This window comes from Balaenoptera borealis, assembly GCF_965194805.1.
Source record: "Balaenoptera borealis genome assembly, chromosome: 11".
Lineage (NCBI taxonomy): Eukaryota > Metazoa > Chordata > Mammalia > Artiodactyla > Balaenopteridae > Balaenoptera > Balaenoptera borealis.
The window spans coordinates 102,012,741-102,032,568 of NC_138868.1; the positions used below are offsets into that span (position 1 = coordinate 102,012,741).

The 19,828-nt window shown below is 41.9% G+C and overlaps 1 protein-coding gene across 5 annotated transcripts in view; it reads left to right on the forward strand.

The window, feature by feature from the left end:
- UBASH3B (ubiquitin associated and SH3 domain containing B) overlaps window positions 1-19,828 on the forward strand; it is a 149,561-nt gene extending 129,733 nt beyond the window's left edge. For all 5 annotated transcript variants that reach the window (XM_082339815.1, XM_082339813.1, XM_082339814.1 and 2 more), the window contains exons 7-14: window positions 1,459-1,591; window positions 3,032-3,152; window positions 3,791-3,913; window positions 4,982-5,074; window positions 6,323-6,467; window positions 12,307-12,413; window positions 13,837-13,946; window positions 15,153-19,828. In XM_082339815.1, coding sequence (XP_082195941.1) covers window positions 1,459-1,591; window positions 3,032-3,152; window positions 3,791-3,913; window positions 4,982-5,074; window positions 6,323-6,467; window positions 12,307-12,413; window positions 13,837-13,946; window positions 15,153-15,290 — 970 coding nt within the window. In that variant the 3' untranslated portion in view covers window positions 15,291-19,828. The remainder of the gene's footprint in view (window positions 1-1,458; window positions 1,592-3,031; window positions 3,153-3,790; window positions 3,914-4,981; window positions 5,075-6,322; window positions 6,468-12,306; window positions 12,414-13,836; window positions 13,947-15,152) is intronic.

Consider the following 19,828-nt stretch of genomic DNA (forward strand, 5'->3'; position numbering starts at 1 on the left):
ACTCTGCACTCAACATGAAGCATCTGACTATTGTCTTACTGGAACTGATGGCCCCAAACTGCCTCAGTGAGTCAGGGCCTTTGATTACAGTGACAGTTGAGAAGAGAAGGAGGCTGGCAGTCTCGCTGCCGGCTGAGCTGAAGGAGAGAGAGAAGGGATTCTATCAGTGTCTTCACAGCTGTAATAAAGTAAAGAAATTAGGGAACATGTACAAGCAAGATGTCAGGATGATTCCATATACCCAGACATCTCAGGCCCTGAAGCTTTGATGAATCAGACAGTGAAACTGAATTTTCTTTAACTGTGTGATGTTTGGGAGGGTCTCAGTTTAAAATAAAGGAAAACAACCAGCCTATTAGACTGTGTGAATGGCACAAGATTTCCTTAGAAATAACCCCCCAAAATTAAAAAATAACCATAAAGCTAATGGCTGTTTTAGATTCAGTGCTGTCCTATACATATGGAACTTTACCCTAGTTGTAAAGAAGCAAGAAATCTAAAATTTAAATGCTCTCCCTTGACGCTGCCCAGTGATGCAGCAGGAGCTGTCTGTTGGATTTGCCTAACACCATAGTTGAGTTGCAGTGTTTATTAGATAAAGCTTTTTGGAGGCCTTACTAATCAAAATAATTTAAACACAGCATGACTTGCTGCGTGTCTTTCAGCAAGACCTCTTTTGGGGCTTCTGTAGTTACAGTGTTACATCCAGAAATGAGAGCTCTTGGCTCAAAGCTCTACACATCTGGTGAGAATGGTCTCCTCTGGAAAAATGCTGTATTTAATCATCTTGTTGGAGGTATGATTGAGATGGGGGAGGGGTTTGGAAACTGAAGGAGGTAGAGTAGGGGGTAATGGGCAAAGGTTTCCTTGACCATTAGGAGCCACAGGCAAAGTGGTGGAGACGGTCAAAATCCTCCCTCTCATTTGTCAGTTCAGATGGAAATCACCATGGAAAAGATTAAAGGCAACAGGAATTGTTTATTTCTTTGAGCCAGAAAAAAGAGCTGGAAACAATGGTACAAAATTGATAGCTCATTATTCTGCAGCAGGCTTTGGGTGCCAGCCACGCCTGTGGCATCCTAATAAGCACAGAATCACAGGCCCTATCCCTGCCCAGAGGGATGAATGCATCTGTTCCAAGTACAGAAATCCATCTACCACTAATTTATTAACTGCAAGACTTCAGTATGAAACAGGATGTTCCTTATAAAAATATCAAATCACTATGTTGTACACTTGAAACTAGTATAATACTGTTAGTTAATTATACTTCGATAAACAGTTTTTTAAAAAGCTGTTCCTCTGCAAGCATGGGGTGCCCCCTGCTCAGCTTTCCCAACCATTGCACCGCCCCAGGGAGTGTTTCCTACTCATTCCCACAGTCCCGTTGAGCCCAGGGATGAAGTGCTGATGACTTCTGGCCAAAGCAGTTAACATCTTCCTTGTCTTCCTCTGCAGTTCTTACTCGATCTTAAATACATCATCTTCCAACGCGCTCTCATTTGGGGATGGCATCCTGGAGAGGCGGCAGTATGACGACCAGGGCCTGGGGGACACGACGCCCCTGACCATCATCTGCCAGCCCACCCAGGTAAGGCTGACTGTCAGGGCCACCTCCTCAACTCTGCTCAGGATTCACTGAGCACCTTTTTACTAAGGATGAGGCCTTGCCCTTGCTGTCCCCAAAGGGTTACCTATCTCTCAGGGCACAAGAGCCTAAAAGATATATACGAATTTCAGGCTAGGAAGAGTCAGATGGGTGGTGCTGACAGTGACCACCAGCATCTGGGTCTAGGCTGGTAAGGAAGGCTGCTCTGCAGAGAGGATGACGTGTTATCTGTAAAGCAGTAACAACACAGTTGCGCCTTGAACAACGCGGGGGTTAGGAATGCGGACCTTCCATGCTCCAAACAGTGGAAAATCCACTTGCAACTTACAACTGGCCTTCCACCTACCCAGTTTGGTTCCTACATATCCACGGGTCCGCATCCTCAGATTCAACACGCTGCGGATTTTATTGTAGTATTTACTTTTGGGGAAAAAAAATCTGTGTATTAGTTGGACCTGCACGGTTCAAACCCAAGTTGTTCAAGGGTCAACCGTATCTAATCTATTTTACAGGCCATTGTGAAGATTAAAGGAAATAAGGATACGGTTCTTAGCACAGTTCCTGGCACATAGTGAATGCTCAATGTATGTCTGATATATGCCAGAAAGGTTACAGAATGGAGGAGTTTGCAAAGTGTATGTACTGTATTGGCAAATGTGAAGCCAGTAGGAGCTGGCAGCACTGAGGAAGCTGGGAACAGCTGACTCCATCAGAAAGAAGGAACATAGAAACATCTGTAAGGATCCACGCAGTAGTTATAGAAACCAGAGCCGTTTGGACAAGGCTTTGACTAGACTTGCCAATTTCATCACCCAGAGGTAGCAGCTGCCCTCCCCGAGCCACTTCTGGGAACACCGTCTTGCGTGCAGCCAGACAACAGAGCCTAACCTGCGATTAGAATAGGCAAAGCGGGACCTCCTGGCCGGAGTAGACTTCGGACCACCACACGGTGGAGATGAGGCAGATGTATTTGTGGTGATAAAAGTCCTCGCTCCCTGAAGAAGTTGATGAAGCATCTCGTGCGGGGAAGGAGCTGTCCCGCTAGATGGCTGTCTTTCCATACTGGCTAGTTTTGCCTCTGAGCTGTATCTCGGGTGGTCTTCGTGTTTCAGTGTTGGCCAGATACTAATCCTACCAACAGCAGCGGCAGTAACAATAAAACCATTTTCATAGCCCTTCTTATTTTGCAAAGCACCTTCAAGGCACCTCATCTGAGCCTCAAAATAACTTGCGAGGTCAGTCATTGAGGCTTACCACCCCCATCTTATAGACAGGCCAACCTAAATCCGAGGTAGTGAAGGGGCTTATCCCAATCAAGCATTAGTGAAACTTGCTCTAGAGCCCAGCTCACCTGGCACCCAGCTCTGAGACGTGTCTACTTTCTTGTGTGCTTCCCCACTTATAGCCTTTCTTTCTCTGCAGCCTCTGAGGATCAGCAGCCAGCCTGGCCCTCAAAAGAGATGCCTCTTTGTGTGTCGGCACGGTGAGAGGATGGATGTAGTTTTTGGGAAGTACTGGCTCTCCCAGTGCTTCGACGCCAAAGGTCAGTAATTGGTGGGCCTGTTCAGCATTGGCATACCTATCACGGCCTCTAGGGGGCAGAGTCAAGCCACTTTTATCTAGATGGAGTCGTTTATGGTTACTTGTGCCGTAGAAAATGCCTGTCATCTGTTACATTGTAAGTCCTTCCTGATTGTCTGGAGTGTTAGGCGAGAGAGAAGTGTTCTTGCCCCCATTCTATAAACGCAGACACCACAGACCAAAAAAGGCAGATGTCTTGCCCCACAGCCACATGGCAAAGTCAGAGGCCGAGACAGGTGCCTTGATTCCATGACCAGACCTCCCTCTAGTAAGTCACCCTAGCTCATTTTGGTTCCATTTTCATTTGGGTGGCATGTTTAAGATAGGGAGGCTTGCACATCAGAGAATCCTACCTGCTTTAGGGTGTCTGGTTGTTACTTTCACTTAAAAACTATCTCTTGTCACTTTCGTCAGCGGAATGGAAGCATGGATTCCAAGACACACTACTAAAGGAGGAGGTCAGCTTCAATATTTTCTAGAGAGCTCAGTTCAGTCTCTGTGGCCAAAAAGGAATGGAGGTGGAGGGGCTGGCAGGACCAGCAATGGAAGCCCTAAGGAAATAAGAAACTCATGTCGCCTTGGCCTGACTTTTCTTTCCAGGTCGCTACATACGCACTAACCTGAACATGCCTCATAGCTTACCTCAGCGGAGTGGTGGTTTCCGAGATTACGAGAAAGATGCTCCAATCACCGTGTTTGGATGTATGCAAGCAAGACTCGTGGGTAAGTAAGTGTCCTGGAGTGATCACACAGCCTTTCCTGGCTACTTCTTCCAAAGACTGGCTCCAGTGGGTATGCCAGAATGCTGCCTAGGGCTTTCCTACAAGTACTATATTTCCTCAATTCAAAAGGGATTTATTACATAACCATTAGGTTCAGGGCACTGGGTTGGTTTGCCAAAGTGAACAAGGTGTGATCCCTATCAAGGGGCAGATGGTCCAGTGATGGGGCAAGGTCAGGCTTGGTGCGGCAGACAGGTCAGCTTCTAGCACAAGGATGAGGAGAAGGCAACCCAGGGGTGGCTGAAAATATAGAGGCCAGCCAGTCTCCAAGATGCTCAGTTCTTTGCAGGTCTAGTCCATACGTGCCACACAGAGCCAGCTGCCTTGTCCTGTTCAATCATTTAACACACATCAATTGATCACTTACCTTGTGCAAGGCACCACGCTAGGTATTGGGGACCTAAGCGTGAGTCCCCACCCTCAGCGAAGCTTGTAAGTGGATAAATAATATAGAGTATTCTTGTTACTCAAGAATAGAACTATGTACAAAGTATCATGGGAGTACAAAAGAAGACATAAGAGGAGAATAGAGTAGAACTTAGCAGGAAGGTGGGACGGCATCTCAGTGGGAGGATCAACATCAAGTTATAGACGTGAGAAGCAGCATCCAGAGTACGGAGGAAACAAGCTGTCTTGTTTCTAGAGCATCGACTGTGAGCAGGGCGAGAGACAAGGCTGGCGGGATGGAGACAGACAAGTTTGTGGAAGACCTTGACCACCATGTTAAGGCATTCAGACTTTATCCAGGAGAGAAAAACAGGCATTTTACTGCTTGTTAGGACCAGAGAGAGAGAAAGAAAACAGACAAGAAGGGTGTGTCCCTTGGTCTTTTCATAGAAACACTGGTCAGGAGAGTTGTTGAAAATGAGACTGAAACTGCTGGCCCTATGTGAGCACCCACCTGGAAAGAGAGGTTTGCAGGGTCTGTCTGGCCACCCTCTCCAACACTGAGAGTCAAGTTGAGGCTTCATAAATCATCGGATTGATTCTTCTCTGGTTTCCTTTGCAGGTGAAGCCTTATTAGAGAGTAACACCATCATTGACCATGTCTATTGCTCCCCGTCCCTGCGCTGTGTCCAGACTGCGTACAACATCTTGAAAGGTGAGACTTGATAAAGGTCAGCTAGTCCGTACCTCCGTCTCCAGGCAACCTGACACAAATTATCCTACTCAGGAGACATTAGCCAGTTGAAAGCCTTGAATTTGAAATGTTTAGCAAGGATTCTTTTGGAAGATGACTTTGCAAAAGTCCCCAAATCATACTCTGGCAGCAGAAGTGAGATCAAGAGAATATACAAATAATGTTTTTCTTGAAAATGTAAAGCTCTCTTCGATGAATTAGATGCTTGTAAAATATTGTTCTCTGGCAGTAATTTAGAGCCTACAGAGCGTGATCCTTTTTTGTTTTTTTTTCTTTGTTTCCTCCCACTCTGCTCTGTTTGCCTCTTTACAACAGGGAACGGTGCTCCTAGGTGTCTGCAAATCTAAATCAATCACCCTTGTTTCTTTAGTTAATTGGAATAAATTCAAAAGTACCATTGTTACAAAGATATTCAGCTTTTACCCTAAAATCCGTGGAAGCTTGTGTTACAGGAATCTCCATTCTCATTTCACTGGAAGGAAAACTAGAAGAAACAGGGTTGACTGTTTACTTATACCAAACAAACAAACAAGCCAGAAAAAGCTGAGCCAACAAGGAAATTACACTACATTTGAGACTTCTATTTGTTAACCTTAAGTAAGCCAGAATGCATCTATGTATTCAAATGCATTATCTATCACATTTGCAAGGAAAAACTGGGCTAAATGCAATACAAAGAGTTAAACAGGGACAGTTCCCACTCTGAGGACAATTACACAATCACAAAACACAGAACTTGTGCACTGGCACTGGTAAATATTCAACACTGGATTTTCTAGTAGAGAAAATGAACAATGTATATGATACGCAAATATAATGTAAGCTATTGTAAAATAGTGGATGCTAAGAATTTCTGAAGTTTCTTGGTAAGAACATCTTGGAACTTACTTTAGAAAGAGGAATTATAGTAGTCACAGAACTGTAATAAATTATATGGATAATGACTTTTTCTTTAATCAGATACCATTTAAAGCCAGCATACATCCTGGTGATGTGGCCAGAATATTAAACTCACGTGTTTATAACACAAAAATTAAAAACCCTTGTCCAAACCTGCATGCTTTTACCTTCCTTAAGCTATATATAGCATCTGATAGGAAAGAGAATAGAAGATTTATGAGCATTTTTGTAACAATTTGGCCTCTAATTTACTTTTCCACTGAGAACATAGTAATACTTCCTTCATCTTCATTTTATTTTCCCTCTAAGGTTTACAACAAGAAAATCACTTGAAGATCCGCGTAGAGCCTGGTTTATTTGAGTGGACAAAATGGGTTGCTGGGAACACATTACCTGCGTGGATACCTCCATCAGAGTTAGCTGCAGCCAACCTGAGTGTTGATACAACCTACAGGTAACCCTCTGAAACCGCTGTTTCCTGAGGCCAATGTGGAAGTACTCTTCCCCACCAGGCCAGGCTAATTAAGGCGATGAAGGACCAGATGTAGCCCACAGCCAGTTATCCATATTGGTGGAAGTCAAGCTATGATTTAAAAAAAAAAAAAAAAACTGGAGAAAGCCAGCATTCCCTTGTATTTGGCATTGGTGTGGGGTATGTCTCCCGTCACACGCACTAGGGTTTTCTGACTTTACTACATTGATTTCAGTGAATAATAAAACCACTTCGCATGCCAGGAGCACACACCAGCTAATGATAAAGCAGTTCAGAAGCCTGTTGGGAAATAAGGGAAATGACGGTGTCTTGCCTTGGATTGTCGCTTTCGATTTTTCAGAGCATTTTTAATTATGTTCATTCATTATTGCTATAACCCCAGGATGGAGGCAAGCCACTCTCATAGATGAGAGAGTTCTGTGGCCTGCCTAAAGTTAGTTATACATGTAGTGGACACATCTGACAATAATAATAACTAACCTTTATTGATCATTCTCTGTGTGCCAAACACTGTGTAATCTGCTTTATAGTAGTCCTTTGCTTTTTCCATTAGACTATTAGAAGTGTTTGTAGATTGTAACATAGTTATATTAACCATCAAAAATCCACTCAGAGCTTCTTAGTGACATGATAAAAAAATGCTTTTTGTGTTCTTTATAGCAATATTTATTTTAAATATTTTTAGTAAGCGATGATATTTTTCTCTCTAACCCCTGTGTTTGGTTTAAATATTTTTGTTTGTTAGTTGTTCTTATTAAGTGTTTAAAATATATCTGATTATCTTGTCCGTGTGCAATAAAGTTTTAGGTTGAGCGTTAAAAAAAGAAAGAAAAATCCACCCAGACATTTGTAAAATGTCTTTGAAGAAGGACAGATATTCACAACCATTACAGTGGGGAATTAAATGCATTTCTTAAAACAGAGTTTGGAACAAGTGACCAATATAAGCAAAACTTTCTTCCTTGTGCTGTCCCTTGACCTTTCATTTCAAATACCTACCCAAACCTCAACTTCTTGCCTTAAAGGAATGAGCATTCCTCAAAAATAAGATTAAATCAATCAATCGGATCCCCTACTGAAATAATTCACATTTTGTCCTATCTACTCTATGGCCACTGTTTTTCTGTTCCTTGGGAAGCAGCAATAAATTATTGTCCCCATGCCAACAGCCATCACCCCTCTGCCCTGGAAAGAGAAAAAGTTACTGCCAACATTGGTAAAATGACTTTCCTCACCTACCACCCAGCCCCACCCAGGCCAACTATGCCTTCAGATTCCCCCTTAAGTGCATCCTGCAATTCTTCCCAAGCTATTTACAAAGGTCCCCAGACTCATTCTACCTGAGCCCTTCAATGCACACACAGACACACACCCCACTAGTAGTATGAACAGAAGGATGAATGCCAGGAACCTGGGGGTCAGGACGCGGTTCATATTCCAGATTTCCTTCTCCTCTACAAAAAATCAAAGTTCTATTCAACCATTTTGTGTTGGGGGTGGTGGTGGTGGTGAGATTAAGCCTCTAATTCTATAAATCAGTCGTGAAATTCACCCATCAAGCATGTGAGAGGCACAACCCCTAGAGTCAAATTCACTCTGAAATTAATTATGTCAAGTGAGCAGGGCTTCTGAAGCAAGTAGTGGTGCCCAAATGATTGAAGAAAAATGGTGATGTGCAGAGGGGCAAGAACTGATAGGCAGGGTATTATAAGTCAAGCAAGCACTGCTCATAGATCCCTCCCTGTCGCCTTGAACAGGAGGGAGGAGGGGCTGGAAGGTGGATTTAGGCTGGTGACCAATATCCAAGCGTCAGCCACTGGCAACAAGACCCATCCTGGAGGCTGGGTGTAGAAAGCAGCCCCAGTGGAGCTAGGCGGGAAGGAGCAAGGCAGAAAAAACAAAATACACACCAGTTGGATGAGGCTTCAGAACAGGACCCTGACTGGGGGAGGCAGGGAAAAGGGGATGGGGGAGCCATGGATCTGGAGTATTAGAGAGACAACAAATCAAACTTTGGTGTGGGACTCAGGGCAGAAGCCTGCTCTATAGTCTGGACCAAAGTAGGCTGGGGAGAGGAGAGTATACACGGGAGAATACTATTCCAAGGGTACTACCTGTGTACCCAGAGCTCTGGGTTCCAGGTCTAGTTGGTGGTTGGAGGCCCACCTGAGTCCCAGAATAGTACAGGGGTCCTGCAGGTGCGGCTAGAAGCAGGATGCAGCTGACAGGAGTGAGAGAGCTTTGACTGTCCCGTCCCCTTCAGGGCTCGTTCAAACATGCAAGCCATTCATAGGTTCCACTTCAAGGCAAGAACTGATCAGGAGGAACTGGATTCTAGCATCTACCAACTCTTCACTTACACAAATCTTGTACATTACAGTGTGGTTTCACCCTTGCAGTGACTCCCTGAACCAAACAAAGAGGCCTTTTGTCACAGTGTGTATGTGTGTGTGTTGGGGGAGGGGTCCTGGGAAACCAGGTGATGTAAATGGTAATGGAACTGGATGAGAAGTAGGGATGGGAAGAAAGGGTTTGCTCCAGAACAACGAGGCACATCCCTAATGAGTGGGGATTCATGTTTCTCCCTATCACCCGGGGTGTTGTAAGATTCAGAAAGAGGTTGTTTCCTAGGAGAAATAGTATGCTTGCAGAGAGAATGTTATTTAGATGAAGGCAAGTTACCTTCAAATGGAACAGCATCCTTCCTCTCCAGACAGTAAACCCAAGTGCACAGAAGGGCAGCTTTGGGGAGGGCACTGTCAGAAGCCATCCAGGCTGAAGGATAACTTTATAGGTATTAATCTCAGACACAGGTTCAAATCCGGGCTCTAAGAGTTGCTAATGATGTAAGCAAAGGCAAGTCAGCTGTAGCCTTTCTAAGCCTTAGTTTTGTCATCCATACACTCAGAATTTGCAAAAGCGTTGCTAGGTGGGCTATGTTCAAAGAACGCAAGTAGGGTGCTTTGCGCAGAGCCTGACACATGGGAACCTCTCAGTAAATCTTAGCAGCAGCCGCAGCAGCAATGTATTCTGATGCAGATGCCATGAGAATTCACTTTGAGAACTCACTAGCACCTCCATGCAATAAATACCAACAATGAAAGACAAAATAAGAAAATAGAAAATATGACATAGTTGTACTCAAAAACAAGGTAAACATCTCATAGACCAGAAAACTAAATAGCAAAGGAAGGTGGAAGCAGACGGAAGTGACCGGGATTGAAGACATTCAGGGTCACCAGGATCGGAGGGCCCTGCTTTGACCATCCTCTTATATGCGTTTGTACATCGTGTCATAATTATCATTTACATCAATAGCTTACTCACCCCAACCACACACAGAGAGCTCCTCAAACATAGAAATTGGGTTTTCTTCATCTTTATGTTCCCTGTACTTCTCCAACTGCCAGGAGAAGTTGTGGTCTGTGGTCTTTATGTGGTCTGTGTTCAAACTAAGAAAGAAAAGGAAAGGCTGGTGAAGCGTTATTAGCTCACAAATCCAATGGACCTAATATCGCCTTTAAAAATCTATCCTTACAACTCCCCATTTCATTTTATGAGACCAGCATTACCCTGATACCAAAGCCAGATAAGAATACTACAAGAAAAGAGAACTACAGGCCAATATTCTCAACAAAATATTAGCAAACCAAATTCAACAGCACATCAAAAGGATCATATACCAAGTGGGATTTATCCCTGGGATGCAAGGATGGTGCAACATACAAAAATCAATAAATGTGATACTCCACATTAGTAGAAAAAAAGATGATAAAAATTATATGATCATCTCAGTAGATGCAGAAAAAGCATTTGACAATATACACCATCCTCTTCGTGATAAAAATTGTTCACCAGATTGGGTATAGAAGGAACATATCTAAACATAATAAAGGCAATTTATGGCAAGCCCACAGCTAACATCATTCTCAATGGTGAAAGGTTGAAAGCTTTTCCTCTAAGATCAGGAACAAGACAAGCATGGCCACTCTCACCACTGCTATTCAACATAGTTCTGGAAGTTCTAGCCAGAGCAGTTAGGCAAGATAAATAAATAAAAGGCATCCAAATTGGAAAAGAAGAAGTGAAACTATCTTTGTTTGCAGATGACGTGATCTTATATATAGGAAATCCTAAAGACTCAGAAAATCCTAGAACTGTCAGAACTAATCAACAAATTCAGCAAAGTTGCAGGATACAGAGTCAACATACAGAAGTCAATTGTGCACAAAAATAAACTCAAAATGGATCAAAGACCTAAATGTAAGGCTGGACACTATAAAACTCTTAGAGAAGAACATAGGCAGATCACTCTTTGACGTAAATCACAGCAAGATCTTTTTTTTTTTTAATTTATTTTATTTATTTATCTTTGGCTCTGTTGGGTCTTCGTTGCTGCGTGCGGGCTTTCTCTAGTTGCGGCGAGCGGGGGCTACTCTTGGTTACGGTGCGCAGGCTTCTCATGGCGGTGGCTTCTCTTGTTGCAGAGCATGGGCTCTAGGCACGCGGGCTTCAGTAGTTGCAGCATGCGGCCTCAGTAGTTGCAGCATGCAGGCTCAGTAGTTGTGGCTCACAAGCTCTAGAGCGCAGGCTCAGTAGTTGTGGCGCATGGGCTTAGTTGCTCCGTGGCATGTGGGATCTTCCTGGACCAGGGCTCAAACCCATGTCCCCTGCATTGGCAGGCAGATTCTTAACCACTGCACCACCAGGGAAGCCCACATGTCTCTTTTTGAATTATGGTTTTCTCAGGGTATAGGCCCAGTAGTGGGTCATGTGGTAGTTCTACTGAGAAAAGGGATCCTTGTGCACCGTTGGTGGGAATGTAAACTGGTACAACCATTATGGAAACACTATGGAGGGTCCACAAAAAATTAAAAATAGAACTACCATATGATCCAGCAATCCCACTTCTGGGGTATATCCAAAGGAAATGAAAACAAGATCTCACAGAGATATCTCCATATAATATCACTATGTGTGGAATCTAAAAAAGCCAAGCTCAGAGAAACAGACAGTAGAGTAGCGTGGACACCCATGGGACCGTGGGGAGGGGGGAAATAGGGAGAGACTGGTCAAAGGGGTACAAACTTACAGTTAAAAGCTGAATACGTTCTGGGGATCTAATGTACAGCACTGTGATTATAGTTAACAATACTGTATTATATTCTTGAAAGTTGCTGAGTAAAGCTTAAATGTTCTGACCACCAAAAAGAAAATGGTAATTATGTGACATAATGGAGGTGGTTAGCTAAGACTATGGTGGTCATCATTTTGCAATGTATCAAATCAATACATTGTATACCCTTAAACTTACACCATGTTATACATCAATGAAATCCCAATAAAACTGGGAAAAGATGAAGTAAAACTTATCCTTACTGCTTATCATGTGCAAGCCTACTAAAGGGAGGCTTGGGAAATCTCTGGTGATTTAAATAGATAAAGAGATCTAACCTCTGCTTTGCTTCCTCTTATTTATGTGACCTGGGACTGTCAGTAAAATTAGTCAAACTGCTATGAGTTATCCTGCAAGGGAAACCTGAACTGAATGTTTCATTTTTCAGCTGGTCACTTTGACACCATGCACACATGGCCTTTATTTCTGTACATTCTGCATATTTGGACCCCACTTCTACATAGTTGAAATACTCTTCCCTATGCCTCCATCCTTTCTAGGGAAATGGATAAACAGAAATATGGGAACTTTAGAAAGGTCTTGAAATAAAACTTAGAGTAATGTCAATTGCTTTGTCTTGGGATCAAAATGTTTTCAATGCCTTTGTTCATTTTTCTATTGCAGACCTCACATTCCAGTCAGCAAATTAGTGGTTTCAGAATCCTATGACACCTATATCAGTAGAAGTTTCCAAGTAACAAAGGAAATAATAAGTGAATGTAAAAGTAAAGGTAGGTATTATTTTGGACTCCATAGTTAAATCTGTGATCATTTTTCCACCATGGTTAATCAGCTATTCAAGATGGTTCAGCGTGCTTTGACAAACTTGCTTAGTAGGAAAGAAAAATACTTCCAGACTCTCTTTAGATAGTTTCATGTTAAATTTGTACTATTCTCTTGAGTACCTCAAATGGTAGATATTCCATGGAAATACATCAGACTTAGTTACTCTATGAAATAACAGAATTCTGCATTTCAGCTATTTATCTTCCACTCTCTGAAGGAGGTTCCCTATTACAGTTTCCAGAAATCCTTTACCATAACACTGTTTTGCCTATAATTTGATCCAGGAACATGGACACGCACACACAAACACACCAACACAAATACACCTACCGTCACTACTATCACCAACCAAGAGCAGTGTGCTGTACAACTCAAGTCTGCCACTGAATTTTATAATCATTGAACTCAAACATTTAATGATATGTAGGACTGTAATATTTGTAGTAAAAAGGGCAGATTACAAAAGAGTCTGCACATTCCCATCCCCCACTAAAAGTTAAAATATTTATCTTCATAGAGCAAAGGCTGGATTTACATACACCAGAGTGTTAACAGTGGGTAGCCCTGGTCAACAGTATCGTGGATGGTTCCCACCTTTCAGTTATCACTTGTAAGCCACTCACTTCATGACCACCCCTGTGGTACCACCCATCCCCACTGCAAAGAAACTCAGCATGTTCTATCAACCAGAAAGTCTCAAGTGCTCACAGCTCTACAATGGCAACATCAAAAACTATAATATATTAGAAGTAATAGCAGAGAGCCCTGTAGACACAGAACAGTTTTGTATCTTGATTGAGGTGATGGTTCCCAAAAGCTCCACATGTGATAGATTTGGCTAAAGCTGGTGAAATCTGAATAGGCTCTGTGGATTATACCAGTGCTTGTTTCCTAGTTTTGATAGTGTACCTTAGGCAAGATGTTACTATCAGAGAGGCTGTGTGAAGGGTGCGTGGGACCTACCTAGTGTGTGTGTGTATAGTATATATGCAAGGTACATATTGTATATATATGTGTATATGTGTATATGTATATACATATTATATAATATGTATAATAGTATATATAAAATATACACACGTATATTTAATACGTAAAATACGTATTTGTTACCTCCTGTGACTCTAATTACTTTAAGATTAAAAGTAGGTTTGTTGTTGGGTTTTTTTGTTGTTTTTGTTTGTTTTTTGTTTTTAATGACATTAGGCTGCCTTAACAATACAAAGCATTTTCAAAATATTGCTTGGCCGAATTGTCTCCTTCTTGAGAATGTTTGCCTCTCCCTGGAACACTTGGCTTCAGTACTTACAAGGTTTACATATGTCTTTATAGAAACAGTCTTTTCAGTCCTTGCTTTTTTGCCCCCAGGAAATAACATCCTGATTGTGGCCCACGCATCTTCCCTTGAAGCGTGTACCTGCCAGCTTCAGGGCCTGTCACCTCAGAACTCCAAGGACTTTGTACAAATGGTCCGAAAGGTAATTCCTGCTTGCATTTCAGGGGCCTGTGGGGCCTTGGAGTTTCAGAATGGTTCAGTGCTGGCTGAAAGCAAAGTTCTTTGGAGCTGGGAAGGTACATTTATTGGTTTATTCAACCAAGATGTATCGAATGGGGCTCTGTTTAAGGTACTTTATCAGGCCTTGGGTAAGAGAAAAAGATGTGTTTGAGCTAGTTCTAGCTTCTAAGAGCTAAAATTTAAGAAGTAGCTAAGAATCATAAGCAAATTGTCTGGATTTCCCTGCGGGACCATGGAACGGATGAGGAGGTGGTATGTGGGCTAAAACACAGCATCTGACAGCTCAGCTGGAAGAAAGGTCCTGGCGGATAGGCCAAAGGAAGCAGTGATTCAAAATGATCAGGCTGAAAGGCAAACCCAGGAACAAGGCAGCGAGACAGAAAACCCACCAGGCTGACCAACACATCTGGATTCTTCCTTCTCATGCCTGTGGAAGAGGTTTTCCCGTAAGCCACCCTCCCACATACACTTCCCTCCAGGCTGAGTTATATGCTTCCTGTAACTGTCCCCAGAGAACCTGGTTCAAACTCGATTGCAATTCTTTTCTCATTTTTTTAAAAACTTACTTATGTGTCTGTCCTTTCCATTAGTCTGTAAGCTGCTTGAGGGCAGAGATTTTTGTCTTGTTCATAAATGCAACTCTGGACACACACACAAATAAGTTTTGAAATGCCATGCCTACTGAAGTTAGGAAGGGCACAGCTTCAGCTCTGAATGTTAGATACACATGCCAAAAAATGAAAGAAAAAGCAGGATAAAACAAATTCTTAAAACTTGAATAATCTTTCCCATTGTCCAAGTATAATTTCAGAAATGTTTGAGCTGCGTTTTCAGCTTGACTTGCAATTAGGAATGAACTCCTAGCGCCTTAGCTTTATACATGAGTTCCTTTTTTTCCTCCCGTGCTATATAGAAACCATCTATAAACAATTACTTAATTGCACTAGAAGAGCTCACCGTTTAATGAATCCTTCCGAAGAATCCTCTTGCGTTGTAAATACTCTTCCTTCTAATTTATCAGTTCTGTCCATTTCATTTTCAATATTTTGGAGGGGATGCTTGCCTACAAAGTCCTTATTCATTCCTTTGAATTTTCCTTCGTCTAGGTAAAAGTTAAAGCACTCAACCTCTGTTTTCTGTTTTCCCTTTCTTTACTGTCTTACTTCAGATCCCCTACTTGGGGTTTTGCTCCTGTGAAGAATTAGGAGAAACTGGAATCTGGCAGCTGACAGACCCACCAATCCTCCCTCTTACCCATGGACCAACTGGGGGCTTCAACTGGAGAGAGACCCTGCTGCAAGAATAACCGCACGAGCGAACAAGAAGAAAAGACTTGAGGAAGGCTTTGGGAGAAGTGTCTTTTTGTGTACTTAGTAACAGTGGGAAAGTCTGCACCACATCCTAAATGGACAGCTCAGAATAATTTAGCATATGTCCTTTCAGGCTTTGACGTTCTTAGGATGAGACCACGTCAAGGAGAGAAAGACTTGATTCAGGGAAAAAATTCATTCTCCCTGGACTCTTGCCTGGCTAACAAGGCTTTCAAGAATGGTCTTCCTATACAGGGGCACCTGCTACAGCAGAGGATGTTTCCTCCCTTCCATCTGTGCTGACTAAGGAACCTGGGTCCTCCCAAAGAGAGCTGCCAGCCCACTCTGAGGAAGGGTGCAGGAAAATCCAGCCGGAGGGACACCAAGCTGCCAGTCCGGTGATGGGATTTTCTTTTCTTTTTAACTCCATGTTCCAGTTAAAACCAAGCTGCCGAATTCTTTTAAGGTGATTAGAAAACATGCGGTTTCCCATCAATTTCTACCCACACCAGTGCTGCTGGCTCAAGCCATCTGCTGGCGGATTCTAACCTTCACCCTGGTACCGCCACATCACATTTCCTCTAGAGAAAAGCGGACTACAGCTTTTTGCTACCATCCTACCCCCTTGCTTCTCTCTATCTGTGAAATGGGGAGACAGAGCATTTTTACTCTCCAAAGCACTTTTGGATACTCAGGAGGAAGATAAGATAAACGTGTGAAGTATTCAACTGTAGGAGCAACGAACTTGCCAAATATATCAAAGGAGTTACTCGTGTCACAGCCTAACGAGCCACAGGACTTCTGAATCACCGTGATTTGCTTGTCTTTGCCCCGAGAGTCTAGACCATGTTAACTGGTTAAGGACGTTGACATTTTCAGATGTATGTGAAATACATCCTTTGAGTCAGCAAGAAGCTCATTCTTGTGCAATATGGACGTCGTTACAAACCATACACCAAGGGTCAGGTCATTGTACGCGTACAGTACTTGTCAACCATAACAGAACACCCACAAATGCATCAGTTACATCCAGGGATGTATTATGAAGTCAGGGAACTAACTTAAATGATGACAGTCACGACTGCACTGCTGCTTGTGCTGTCGTTTTTATTTGTTTGTTTGTTTTGCTATGGTAATTTAAAAGAGGTAGGTAGGGCTACTTAAGGAAAGTTGGGAGAGCCACATCCTGTGGCATCTTGTCACACTTGCTTCCTGAATTTAGAGGGAGTTTATTTAAAAGAAAAACAAATGACAGTCAAACCAAAACATCAGTTATCAATGTCTAGTTAATTGTGTGACTAGCTGACTGTTGACGGCAGCAGACAATGGTCTGGCATGGTATAGTTCACTCTGTAGAATATATGTGCAAAATGAAAGCTCAGCCATTTAAAGAGAACATTCATGTAAAACAAATCAATATATATTGTAGCATTAAACAAGATTCAAAACCCAAAGGAGAAAACATATGGGATATAAAAATAGATCTATGCTCCTATTTGAAACTAGAATTTGATGATCCTTGAAAAGAAGAGGAAGTGAAAGGATGCTGGCTATGTATGTTAATCCGCAAGAGGATTATTGTTGAGTTTTTTTTTTTAAGTCACTTAGAGAAATATGTCATGAATTTTATATTTTAAGAAACAAATCTTGATTTCTTCCAGCATTGCACAAACACTGATCCAGCTTCTGGGTCTAGAAATAACTCTGTGCTGACATGATTGATTAATATAAAAGTTTTCATCTTAAACTGGGGGAAATACTCATATTAAAGGTTTTAAGAGAAAAGTCACATTATGGCCAATGCAATGTCACTGCCAGTCATTCTTTTATCTGTAATTAGGTGAATCCACTGTAATCAGACCTATAATGTTTATTAGACTCTCCACAAATTTTCATGGACTTTCAATGCTCAGAATAATGCTCGAACATCTCGTATTCGATTTCCTTAAAAACTGTAGCAGTGTGTTCTGGACAGGGTCTGTACTTGTATAGAACAAAGTTCAGAACAAGTTATCCCTCTCTCCTTCTCCATGATCTTAAGCCTTTGATGACCTGATAGGTTGGTTTAGCTGGGCTACGGTCCAGTGTCCTTAGTCCAATATGGACAAAGCCTTAGGCCATCATCTGTGTGAGCAAAGGAAGGCAAAGATCTGAAATAATTTTCTGAATAATTTAGGTGGAAAACCTTGACTCAAAGAGTTTATTCCTCTGCTTTAATTATCCAGATTGTTGATCAAAATGGCCTGAATGATCTGAATTCTCATGAAATTCTCTTTTCACATTTACCTAATTAAAAAACTAAACTTGGACTCCAGTTGAGAAATTCTTTGGAAATTGTGTTGAATCTATGTGTAATAAAAGGAAGAGACAACTGTATTACATGATTTCATATCCATTTAAAAATTCTAAATTGCTATTACAACTCGAAGTTCAGGCTGGTTTTTTTTTCAGCTGAGGCTGATGCTTGTCAACAAATGTTTTGGGGGGCTAGGAGAAAGAAGGAAGGTAGAAGGGAGGGAGGGGGGACGGAAGCAAGGGAGAAAGGAAGGAAATGCCAGATTAGAAGAAGCAAATGGTTTCCTGTGGAGAGGAAATTTTTTTTTTTTAAATGTTGAAAGTTATCTGAAATAAACTGAGATAAAATTAACTAAAGGATTTAATCTGGGATTGAAAGTCCGAAACAGTCTGCTGCCTGCACAAGTGTGCCACATCAACCCGCTAATGGCTCAGTATTATTCACAGATAGACTTTGGTTTCAGTGATTTTAAAATGCCACGTCTATTCCTTTGTGGACTAGAATAATTGGCACATTTTAATGCACAAGCTGGGGGTTTCATTTTCCCAGGCTCCCTCTCCATCACTGCAATGGTAGCTAGGAGCTTATTGCTTCACCCCAGCAAGGAGTTCAGAATACAGTGTTTTCCATTACATTTAGATTCATAGAATCTGAATGGCTGATTAAATGGCCATCTGATGGCTGAAAGAGGGGGGGTATTTTTCACCCTGTATTGAAAGGCTTGGGGGAGTCTCTAGTTTTTATTTTAATTATACTTTAACCAAAGAATTCTTTTAAAGTAACCTTATATTTGAAAGACAATTTTGCAAAAAATGAAAATAATAAAAAATAAAAAATACCTTCTGGAGTGATGTCAGTTTGGTAAATCATTGTTGATACTTTTCTTGCATTTTAGGCTGCTGTGGTCATTTTCCTGTCAGTGGAATTTGGAATGCCTGTAGATTGTCATCCAGTTGTGCTTAGCATTACCATAAATGTATCTTTTCCACTCAACTAGCCGTGTTCATATTAAATCAAGTCTCTTATTTCAATTACCTAGTGTCACTGGGGACTAACTGAAGAACTGCAGAGAGGTTCCCATCTCGTTGCCTTTGTAGAAAGGCGTCCCTGTGTGGTAAGGGAGGTGTTCCTCGTAACCTAGGCACTCTGCCGCTCCAGTGTCTAATTTGAAAGCGGTGATGAATTGCTCTTTTGAATTTACTCTAAGTCACGCGTGTGTTGGAATACAGATGAGCCTCCTTTAACTTTCGCAGGCACAGTCACAACTGTCCCGTCTGCACCAGCTTCTCAGATAATGAGGCGCAGGGTTATTTGCATTTAAATTGTAGTCCTGCACACGTGTGAGAACTCAGAGACGCCGGTCTTGCTGCCTCGCCGGGAGGGATGAGATCGGGCGGAGGAGGGTAGGGAAAAGAGCGATTTAATATCTATTTTAGGTTAATATTCACTTTACTAAGGTGATGGGGGGATATTTTGTTAGGTGATGGCAGATGCTTTTCATGTTTAAACATAGGATTCACTTTGGATTTGCTTCCCTTTAATACCGCACCATATTGAATTTTCCTAGGGAAGTGACTAGCTGTAACAAAAATTCAAGGGAAGGGGGAAAAATTGCCTCTAAATGCAGAGGAAATCACTTGATTTTTAAATACATATACTATTTTGTTCAGTGTATGTAAGCTTAAAATTATGATGATGAATAATCAAACTTAATATACCATCAGTTCTTACAAATGTTTTACACTGCACCATTTAGTTGCCATTACTCACACAGAAATCGGAATTTTGCAGCTGCTCAACTATTCTTGGACTCTGTACAGGATACATATGTATGTATAATGGGAAATATGTACTGGTTCTTTCTCTGATTGCCACGCAAGATGGGAACACCATCCTGAAGCACTTTGGTTACACATAGACCATTTTAAACCTGCTGTTTGGGGAGGTGTATTGGTTTCTTTCTCATTTATAAGGCTATTGTATCATTATTTTTCTATGTGATTCAGGCATATTTATTTGGTGAAAAGGGTTTGTAATTATAAAAAAGGAAACCACACCTAATTGTATTGCCAAATTCCTTGTAAAGTACCTGTGGCGTCTGTGCTTTCCTGGCTGCGTGCTCTTCTCCGTACAGCTCTGGCACCATTGTAATTAGTTCATTCCATTCCATGAGCATCTCCATTTAAGTGGTTCCTAGATGATTTAATAAAGAGAAACTGTGTCCTCAGTCGATCCAGA